General features: G+C 51.5%; 1 protein-coding gene across 1 annotated transcript; it reads right to left on the minus strand.

Moving 5' to 3' along the window:
* Positions 1-7,336: 7,336 nt before the first annotated feature.
* Positions 7,337-8,921, minus strand: OSR1 (odd-skipped related transcription factor 1; the record flags this gene model as incomplete). Its single annotated transcript, XM_080711915.1, has 2 exons — positions 7,337-7,472; positions 8,257-8,921. 2 exons carry the CDS (start codon positions 8,919-8,921, stop codon positions 7,337-7,339), a joined length of 801 nt encoding a protein of 266 aa, XP_080568041.1.
* Between the last annotated feature and the right edge of the window lie 2,379 nt (positions 8,922-11,300).

The following is an 11,300-nucleotide window of genomic DNA, read 5'->3' on the forward strand; positions in this document are numbered from 1 at the left end:
GGAAATTGAGTACAAAAAAAAAACATAACCTCAGAGATCTGTGCAGTGATAACAGAGTTCTAGGATTTGTACCACTGGAGTCTAAGAAGTAGAGGAGAAAGTGGAGCTGAAAAGGTGAAGAAATAATTGCTGAAAATGTTTCAAATACGGAAAAGACATAAACCTGTAAGACTCTCGATCCTGAGATAATCCAAACAGGATAAGCTCAAAGAAACCCATACCGCAAACTACCATAATCAAACTTCAGAAAATTAAAAAATTAGAGATGAAGAAAATACCTGAAAAGCAACAAATAATAACATCTTATATGCATAAGGTAAGAACAACTCAAACAACATTGGATTTCTCATTAGAAACCAAGGAAGAAGCAACGTTTTTCAAATTTGGGGGGGGGGGATTGTCAACCCAGGATTCTGTACCTCATTACATTATCCTTCAGGGATGAAGAAGAAACAAAGACATTCTCAGATGATGGAAAAGTAGGAGCATGTGATGCCAGCAGACCCATCTAACAGAATAGCTAAAAAAAAAAAAAACTTAAAATAAAAAGGAAATAATAAAAGAGGGAAACTTGGAACATCAGAAAAGAAGAACAAAAAAGAAAGAGTATGCCTAGATAAAATGATCTTTCCCCATCCTCTTGAATTATATAAATTGTGTTTTATGGTTGAAGCAAAAAGCATAGCATTATCTAATGTGGGTTTCAATGAATGTAGAAATATATAAGGCAATTATTCCATATGCAGAGAGGATAGAAGGATTTAAAGGGAGGTAGGTTTTCTATACTCATACTAGTTAAAGGTTGCTAACAAGGTTTTTGTAGTGTTGAAATAATTCTATATCTTGATTGTGTTTACAGGACTCTACATGGGATAAAACAGCACAAAACAATACAAATACATTGTATCAGTATCAGTTTCCTGATAAGAATATTGTATTATTATGGCAAACCTAAACTGTCATGGTAGTAATCCTCAATAGTCTAAATGTAAAGTCTTGGTCCCCAGGGTGGTGGTACTGGGTAGGGCTGAGGACCTTTAAGACGTGGAGACTTGTGTGAGATCCTTAAGTTATTGGAGGTGTGCCCCAAAGGGATTGTGGGATCCTGGTCCTATCCTGTCTCTGCCCACTAGCTAGAAATGTAAGCCCTTGCCCCAGCATGGGCCTCCTCAACTTCAATCCACTACTTTTACCAGAACTGTAATCCAAAATAAATCTCATATCATTATCTCATAAGCAGCCTGTGTTTGATATGTTGTTGTAGTGGTAAAAAAAAAAATTCAATGGTTGGGAAATTTGAATGTCACTGGGACATTTGATTAGAAGGTTCAAAGCTATTGTTACTTTTTATTCAGTGTAATATAAATGTAAAAAATGAGACAGGAGTCTCAGTCTGTTTTCTATTACTGTAACAAAATACCTAAATTGGAGTACTTAATAAAGAAAAGAGGTTCATATAGCTCACAGTCTGAGATGGAAAGCTTGTCTGTTCAGCTCTGATAAGAGCTCTTTTTGGTTGAGTCACATGGTGGAGAAGCAAGAAGGAAACTACCCCATGCAGAAAGGAGAGATTGAGGGTCAGGTTCACTCTTCTATGACAGTCGATTCTCACACTTATGCCATGGTATACCTACAAGCTTCCAGCGATACCCACTCCCAACAAATAACAAAAAGCAATTCCTCCATGCCCTTATCATGACAAAAACTCCTTATCTTGCCTTTCTAGTAAAAGAGTTCAAGCCAACCAAACATTTAAAATGTGAAATATACTTTAGACATCCCCAAAGATAGCTGAGCTGCTCAGAACAGCGCTGTTCAGTGTTTGAAAAAGAGAAACAAAAATGCTGAAGCCATCCTCCATCCATCTGCACCTCTTGTCCTGTATTCTCATCACTAGAACTGGAATGGGCGCTGGAGAGGAAAATGTCAGAGAAGAGCAAAATATAGCTACGACTAGGGTGGCTGCGTAGCAGAATGTTTCTGCATGGCCTCTGTGTTGTGGTTGGTGTTAGTGGTGTTGGTGTTGGTGGTGTTTAGCTAGACTGCTCTTGCAAGGCAATGAAGGCGCCCATCCACAGGGTCTGTACTCTGCGGGTGTCTGAGCACCTACCTCTCTGAGCAGTTAGACTTCACACGTAGTGGGCCCTTGCCCTGCCTTGCGCCCCAATCTGCTCCAGGCTGTTGTTCAGTCCCTAAACTGAATCTTCCACAAGGAACAAGGCTCTTACATAGGCCTGGACTCCCTTCCCAACCAATTTATGAAGTAGTCCATCCATTGGTCTCCATGAAACTGAAAATGATTTCTTTCACATTGTTGCAGAGGTTTCAAGAAGACCCGCCAGTCCAAGTGGGTTTTCCCCCGCTCTCATCCTTTTATAGGATCCCTGGGTTACGATAGTGAAGATGAGGAGAGACTATCTTTTGAATAAGGTAGCTTGGGAGGCAGACTACCCCAGGATGCTGAGAGAAGCGTTTCTGATATTTACAGGGTGCTTCATAAATGATACAAGTTGTTATGCAACATATTATAGCCCAGGTTTTGATCCCAGTAATGTACACATTACTGACAAAATGAGACTTCCCTCTACATCAAATGAATGAGGAAGAGTATTATCCCTCCACAGGAAGAAAAGTCAAGGCTCAGAGAAGTTGCTGGGACTTGCGCAAAGCTTGCGTGTTTCGGGAAAAGCAAGAACTCGGTCTCTTGGCCTCTCGCCTCAAAAGAGAGAGAGAGAGAGAGAGAGAGAGAGAGAGAGAGAGAGAGAGAGAGAGAGAGAGAGAGAGAGCGCTTCCATTTTTTTTCCTCGGCTGCTGCTGACCTCAAGTTTAACTCCAACCTAATATCACATGTCCGTAGAGAATGTCTTATCTGAAACAGACGCAAACTAAAGAAAGTCGGGTGGAAGAGGAGGGAGACCAACCCCGTGTCCTGAGGAGTTCCGTGGGCCTCGGGACCGTTTGGGCAGGGACCGCAGCGGACTTTCAGTCTAGAGCAGCCTCCCCTCCGCCCGCTCGGATCCCAGGGACTTTGGTCCAGCTAAGGCTGCGTCCAACTGGAGACGTCACTGGGACCCAAGGGCTTTCCAGCCTGCATTAACACAGATCTGCTCACTTCTTCATCTGTATCTCTATAGCTCACTTAGACCAACTTCTGGATACGGGCGCTGGGCCTGTGTCCCCCTGAGTTTATGAGCCCTGAAAGCAGAACACGAAATCCAGCAGCGATTGCCAGGGACCGGGGCTGGACGCGGAATTCCTGTACCCGCAGCCCAAGCCGGAGAGTCCCTTCTGCGCATGCGCGTGGAGCTTGGGCGGTGGGCGGGGAAGCTACCCGGTGGGCGTGGTCTGGGCGGGGCCTGTGGGCGGGACGGCTGTGCCACCCCGGCGGGTGCTCGAGATTCTTCGGGTAAAGACCCCTCCTAATTACCGGGAGCAGGGCGCTGTGGCCTCCGCCTCTCCTTCGGGGCACCTGCCTAGCATCGGGTCCGCAGATCCTGTTGGTAGAGACGAAGCTCTTCGTGGCGCCTCCAAGGGCAGGATTCGTGGGGGCGGGGCTGGGAAGTGTGGGCGTCACCGCCCCGGGCTGGGCCAATCTCTGACGTCTAAAGCTCTGTAAATGAGCTGCTGCAGCAGATTGAGCGGCGCTTGTGTGAGAGGCCAGTGTGACGTCCCCGAGTCTGCAGGAGATGCCCGTGATGTCACAGAGCAATAGTGCCCTGAAAGATGCGGGAAAAACGCCTTTGAGCCAGATAACTTTAAAGGGAACTTAGAATATCACCGGCCCCATGTTCTTGGAGCTGGTGTGATATCAAGGATCCTCAGACCATCCCGCTACGTCTTTTTCTCCCCCTTGTGAGCAGTGAATCCTTTCAGCAAGGAGGTATACAGGGGGAAAATATCTCTTGAAGCTTGCTAAAACCCTAGCTACATTCTGAAGGGAGGACCCAAATCTCTTCCTCTAAGGGAGACTCCGTGAGCTATTCTTTCCCAGGGTGCTCCTGATCTATTCCCTTGGGCTGTGCCCAAGGTCTGTGGCGCCTTCTACCTTCCCTCGGGAGATCAGCCAAGGCCGGACAGCCTTTAACCTCCTGCACACTCAGCAAGGGACCAGCTTTAGGAGCCGCCCCAGCTGAAACCCAGCTGGCCAGCGCCAGCGGCTTCCTTCACTGCTGAAAACCCACCCCAGCTGTGCTGGGCGCCCAACACAGACACTGGGATCCCAGAAACTTACTGTGGTGGAGAGTGGGGCCAGGAAGAGGAGAAAGGGGGCTGGGACTTTCTAGAAATGCACCCAAAGAGATGGGGCAGGCAAGAAAAGACAACCGGCATTCCTAGTCTTCTCGGTTGCACTTTTTTGTTTGGTTGGTAGGTGTTGTTTTTGTTGTTGTTGTTTGTTTGTTTGTTTGTTTGTTTTGCAATTCTCACTGAGCACCAGCGAGGACTGCCCCAGCTATGGCACCTAAAACTGTAACTGGAGAGTGGGGCAGGGTGGGAGGGAGGACCAATGGCCAGGCGTTCCTTTCCACCTGCAGGGCTGCTTCTGCACACGCTATGGATCGCTGCCCACAGCTGTGCTGCAAGGTGTATTCTAGGTTCATCAGGACGCTAGCAACCATAGGTCGAACAAGCCCAGCAGGTGTTCTGAGTGGGCTGGGCATCTCCAGCTAGCAGCCTGCCTCCACTCCCGAGCTCCCAGTAAAATTCAGCTCTGGTTATGCTTTCTTTCCAGGTTGCACGCTAGATACTGAAAGCCTCTCCGTTGCAGGGCGTGGGGTGAGACCAGGATTCATGGGGCCAGAGGGAGAATGGATGGGCAAACCTCCCCACGTCGCAACATCTATGATGGCCTGAGGCCAGGCTAAGTGCATAAGCTCTGGTGTCCTGAGAGGTGGAGCGAGCGAGGAGAGCCAGGCAGTAGCAGCAGCGGTAGTCATCCCCCAGGAAAGATGCAATCCCAAAAGACGAGAGCCGGCTCCTTAAGCCTTCAGAAGCGTCCAAGCCATCCTTGGCGGCCGCCAGTCTCTCAATGTTTATACCCATTCAGTCTCATTGTCTCGGAGCAACCACAGCCCCCATAAAGGAGCCTGAGTGGCCACTGCAGGTGGCCCTAACACAAGCCATGGCCAAGGACAGACCATTAATAGCCAGTGCTGCCGATGCGCAAAACTACGGACTAAGCCTCCTTCTCCTTCCCCAGGCACACAGGGGCCAAGTCGCCACATTCTTTTATGGGCCGGTTGGAAGAGAGATTGGGCTCCTGCCTGACTAGCAGACCTCCCACAAGCCGACTCTGCCCTGGCAGTCCTGGGATAAATCAAGGAGGTGTTCTTTTTTTTTTTTTTTTTTGGGGGGGGGGGCAGGGGCGACAGGAGACACAAGTGACGGACCCGCCTGCAGCTGTTGTGAGAACACCCTCGAGGTGCCTAAGTCCTGGTCCTTCCCTCCAGGCTTGTCCAGCAGGGGGCAGCGCGGCTCGGAAGGCGGACAAGCTAGCTCCTCCGCGCAGGTTTGGCCTAAGCCTCAGCGCCAAGTTAAGTTCCCGGGCGGCTCAGCCCGCGACTTCCCCAGAAGGGATGGGGATGGGGCGGGCAGTGAAAACCGAGAGCGTTTTGCCTCCCGCGGCCTCTGCCCATCTTCTCAGCCCCTAGGGCCTTGCTTGTGGCAGGGGATTTAGTCCCTCACCGGCGCCTTGCACCGGGTACTGAATGAAGCCGGGGAAGCCACGCTCCCTCCCCATAGCCGAGGGCGCCGCCGCCTGCCAGACCTGCGGTCGGGCGCCCCAGCCCCTGAGCCCCGCCCCGCCCCGCCCCGCCCCACGCGGGGAGCCCCCGGCGGCCTGGCCTCTAATTGTGGGAAAACTAGACGCCCCCGCGTAGGCTCAACTAGCGGAGGGCGGACTCGGATTTCTCTTTCTAAACGTCCAGGGCCTCCCAGAGCGCCCGCCCTCGCCATTCCTCTTTAAGTCCTAAAACTGCAGAGAATCTTCGTGGGTGTGGAGCTGTGATCCGGGTAGAGGACAAGCCCCAGCCTGAAACAGCGGCGATGGTATATTTGTGTGCTGCGGCCCAGCGGACCCGGGTACACAGTACTGCTCTGATTCTCCGTGAAAAAAGATCTCACCCCAAAGCAAATGTCAGTAGGAAAGCTACTACGTTGGTGGTGGTGGCCCAGAAGGGGAGTTGACATTCGATTCCCGTAGTGGACCCTAAACGACCCGGCAGCCGGAGATGCCGGGATTTCTCACGCTGGTGTGCCAGCCGCAGACTCGCGTTCTTAATTCTCTTGGGGTGGGGGGAGAAGGGGCCGCACTCAGACCTCGACATCGACGCAGGGGAGGAAAGTAAGAAAATAAGTGCGGAGCGGGGCAGAAGCCGCCAGACACCAACACCAACATCAGTGCACCCCACGGTCCTCCGCCACCCCAGATCCATCCCCCTAAGAGGCCAGGGGTCGTGGGGGAGGGGGGAGTGAGACAGGTCGGAACCGCGCAGAGAGACCCGTTCCTCGCAAAGAAAGAAGCGGTTTCCTGCGGCTTGGCAGGGAAATTATCCATCCTGCAATGCCTGTAAAATAACCGTTTATTTAATAGTTAAAAAAAAAAAACTCCAGTGATAAATGTCCGTTACCGATGGTCAGCATAAAGTGCCAGTCGCAATACAACGCCCGGCTCCTGGCTCGCGGCTGGTTCGCGGCGGCTCGGCGGCTGAGCGGCGGGGCTGAGGCCAGGCCCCCAGCTCCGGGGAGCCAGATCCCCGTGCCCGGTCCCCAGCCCTCGGCCCGCTGCAGCGAGGAGGGGCGCTGCCGGCCTCGGGCCGGGCGGCTGAAGCAGATACACGGATTACACGTTTGCAGGCTCCCGAGGGTGGGGACGGAGGACCGGAGAAGGAGTTGGAAACTGCCGGCGCGCTCCCCCCACCCTCCTCTCGGCAGTCAGAATTACAAGCTTATATGGTCAAAGGAAAAAAAAAATAAAGAAAACGTATAAAATAACAATAGAAAAAGTAATACTTCTGGGAGAGGCGCCACTGCGTCTCCGTGGAGCTTTCGTTCTTCGTCTTTTTTTTTTTTTTTTTTAAGCAGTTTCCCTTCTGCCACGTGAGTACCGCCTTTTGGCCAAGAGTTTAGCCGCGTCCTGGGGGAGCCGCCCAGGCGGTCGGGGTCACGGCCCCGGGCTGGGCTCTGGAGTGCCGCGTGTGCCGGGGACTCAGGGGACATTGTTGGGGTGGGGGGAGGTCCCGAGCGCCCCTCCCGCTGCCCGCCAGAGTTGCGCCTTCAGCTTCGGGTCCCTCTGGAGGAGGCGGTGGTGTGATGTGACCCAGGGTCTTGGTGGTCCTGTTTAGCATTTTATCTTGGAGGTTTTGAGCTCCTTCACCTGTGAGTGTAGTGTCTTGTGGACAGCCAGAGTCCTGGACTGGCAGAATCCTTTGCCGCACTCTTGACACTTAAAAGGCTTCTCTTTGGAGTGAATGTATCTGGGGGCAGAAACGACAGTTAATCCCTTGCTAAATGAGACAGTATTACTTCTAAACAGATGCCCAAGATTCACACACACACACACACACACACACACACACACACACACACACTATAAGGCGCTTGCCTTCAAAGTGGAGCCTGGTGTGCAACCCGCAGAATGCTGAGTCTGCGGGTAGAGTGGGGAGTGGGACCACTTGGACAAAGTGTGATCCCTAAACAAGTCAAGGCAAACAGACCACCTGACTTTCTGAGAAAAAAAAAGGGTGAGCACTGTTGAAGGCCTGGGTCAATGCTTCAAGTGAATCAAGGAAACTGGAGTCAGACAATCCCAGAGCAATATTGCCCAGGACAATGCACTAAGCACCTGTGGTTCTGAAAATTAAAATTACTGAGGATTAAGTCAAACGAAAAGTTCCATCTCTCAGGTTCGGCAGTTGTGCACTTCAAGTGCTCAATAGTGCCTTGTCCATCCTTGCAGAAATGCCACTGTTGGGCCGCTCTAAGGATAGAGGAAGGGGGCCCAGGAGGCTGTGCTGTATGTGGAACTCATTGAGACTTGATCTAGTCTTGGGTCCTATCCATCCCTGTATTTCCTCCATGCATGCACCAAAATCTATCCCTCCAGGAGCCACCCATAGTTCCCCTCCTGGTTTCATGGAATTCCGGGGAGCTCAGCAGGCTTAGAGCCAGTAAGGAGGCTCAGAAACCTCATTAGGAAGGAGGGTACAGAGGCCTGAATCAGGCGGACAAGTCCCTCTTGGACCACCCACAGTGCCGCACCTGTGGTCCCTTAGGTGGTCTTGCCTCCGGAAGGCTTTGTGGCAGATGTCACAGGTGTAGGGCCGCTCATCCGTGTGCGTCCGCTCATGGATAAGTAGGTTATAGGACTTAGTGAAGTGGCGGCCACAGAACTTGCAGACAAACTCCTTCTTGGTCTTGGAAGGCAGGCGTCCCCTTGTGGGCTTCTTTTCTGGGGACAGCTTGGTCACATCCAGGAGGGCACCTAGCCCACCCGCAGGGGAGCCAGGGCCCTCTCCTCGGGCAAGCTTGGACGGATCTTCTTGTGTGGCGGCCAGAGCCAGGTTGGCAAAATCAAAACGTGGCTTGGTCTTGAGGGCTGGGCTGCTGCCGCCAGCGGTGATTTCCGGCTTGGGCTGGATGACATGGGGGAACCAGGGAAAGGCAGGCAGCTGGAAGCGTGCATCCACCAGGCTGGACACGGCACCTGGCACTTTAGAGAAAGAGGAACGCGGCAGGTGCACGGCTGGGTAACCCAGCGTCCACTGGTGCAGGTGCACGGCGTGCAGCGCGCTGAAGCCATACAGGTTGGGCAGGTGGTCCGAGGGCACTGTGGGCAGGCCATTCACTGCCTGAAGGAAAGAGTAGTTCGTAAGCTGCAAGGATGGGTGGATGGGTACCGGCGCCGGCAAGGTTTTGCTGCCCATTGTGGTAGTTGCAGTGAGTTCTCAATCTTAGTCTGCAAAGACAGGAAGAAAGGAAGGGGGAGAAAAAAAAAGAGAAGTTCAGAGTAAGCCGCCTTCTTCCCAAACACCAGCCCAGCCATACTCTCTCCTTCCCCCAGTGTAGGAGTTGAGAGTCTAAGACCCCACCCACAGCCCTGGCAGCCCTCAAAAAAGACACTAGGAAGGTAAGATGCAGGAGAATCCTTTTCTCAGAACTATCCCTGATGTGAGAGTTTCCTCCAGATGCCTTCTGGCAGAAACACACAACTTGATAGAGAAACCAGTAGGAAATTTTTTATGAAACAACCAACTTAAAGGTCTACTGCATCCAGGATACAGAATAAGGACCGTCACTGGGCAGCCGGACACCCAGGCAAGCCTGGGTCCACAAAGAATTCAACTCTCCTGCAGAGATCACGGAATTTTGAAGCACACTTACATATTCATGCGCAGATAAACACAAGAATGCACACTGACAGGTAATACGAATTTATGCATTTGAAGCAGAAGCTCCAAAGATAAACTGGGACATCCAGTGTTTTAGAGAATAACACTAGATACTAAATGCAGGGACAAACTGCCTTACACAAACACACATACACACACACACACACTTAGACCATATGTATGTGCACACACCTTCTAGTTCCTGCACATGAAGGTCTGACTGACCTTTGATTTGGTTTCCAGAGCCCAAATAAGCCACATCATCTTCTTCAAAGCTCTCAACTTTGGCCCCCAGTTTTTTACTCTGCCTTACCAGTATTAGGGAACCCGTTTGGCAACACTCTCCCTGTAACTGCTAGCAGACTGACTCCCTGCTATAGCCCTTGGGTGTCACCAGTATTTCAGGGAGGGTGCTGACTCTCATGTACTCTGTCAAACACTTGAAGTCACTTACTGGGGGCTTCAGGGCCTTCCCTCCCCCAGAAGAGAGGCCAGCGGGGTCTTTGGATACTCGGGATTCCTATGTGTATAGTTAGTACATGTATGAGCAAAGCCGCAGCACCGGGCTGCGCTGCTGTGTTCTCTGTGCCCTCCAACTGCTGGAGCAAGGCCAGAGAGATGACCAGGTGCTGGCATCTCCTGGCATCCTCTGACAGGGTCTCCTGCTTGCATGGAAAGGTCTGAGCTCTGCAAAGAGGACTTTCATTCCTGCTTCTCCCAGACAATCCTAACCCAGCTCTACCCAGTGGAAGGGGAAAAAATAAAGGAAGAGGAGGAGGGCAAGTTGATAGCAAGGTTCCTTGGGAGACCCATTTGCTGAACTCTGGGCTCCAAGTTTGGGGTTACTCAAAATGGCATTCATTGTCAGAACAAGGTCCTTTGTCCAGTCTCATCTGCCCTGCTGCTGTTTTTATTTATTTATTTTTTAACCAGTTCACTTCTTGTCCTCAGACCTCTCCTCTAATCTGAAGTAATACCCTTCTCTTGGATGCCACCCTGCTTCCTGGTCCATAGCATAAACTCACTCCTCCTAGGGACCCTCACTTCTGGGGACCCTCAGCCTTTTGCTGTGGTGAGGCTCTAAAACCCTGGCCCTGTGCAGGGATGTGCAGCTCCTGTTCCAAGGGGAATGAAGACACCCTTGACCCAGAAAACTTTCCCCCTAGAAGCTGGCAGGAGAGTTGTAGATTGAATGATAGGCTTTGGCGGGGGGGGGGGGGAGTAGCAGTGCTATGAGTAGGGATCCCCAAACCCATAAGCTGGCAAAAATTTGCCTACACAGGTTAAATAAACCATAGGATGAAAACCACATCTGACTGCTACCATTAACTCAGCCTCAGGGTAGCAGAGGCAGATAACAGTGGAGATTCAACCCCAGAAGCAAGATCCAGGGCCAGGGCAAAGACTGAGCACTGGTCTTCTATACAGCTCCCAGGTGAGTGGTACCCGGGAAGAGCCTGGTGGGCTCTGAGACAGGGAGAAGCAAATTATGAATTGAGCTAGAAAGGAAGGTAGGACCCTTCTAGGAAGCTGGGACCCCACTAGATTAAGGAAGAAGAGAAGACTCTTAATTTCAAGTCTTTGGGGACACCAGCAAGACCAGCCTCTGATTCCCTGTCACCTAGTCTTCCGCTGGGAATCAGAACTGTATCTACCGGTCTCCAGAGCTCCTCAAAGGTTGCTGCGTGCCTTCTCCACGCTGGGCTTGTGCAAGCGGGCCTGGAGGTAGGACTCCGAGCTGTGCACCAGCTCAACTTTGCTTCTTGCAGGGATGGGAGAATTACCAATCTCTCCAGGCTGCTTCTAAAGGAGAGAAAAAGACCACAGCTGCCGTGGGCTCTGTATGGGGGCCGAGAGAGAAGGGACTCATCGTGGCTTCTGGGAGCCAACCTTTCTCAGCTATCTGCCCGATCT

The sequence above is a fragment of the Muscardinus avellanarius genome (assembly GCF_963383645.1).
Source record: "Muscardinus avellanarius genome assembly, chromosome: 15".
Lineage (NCBI taxonomy): Eukaryota > Metazoa > Chordata > Mammalia > Rodentia > Gliridae > Muscardinus > Muscardinus avellanarius.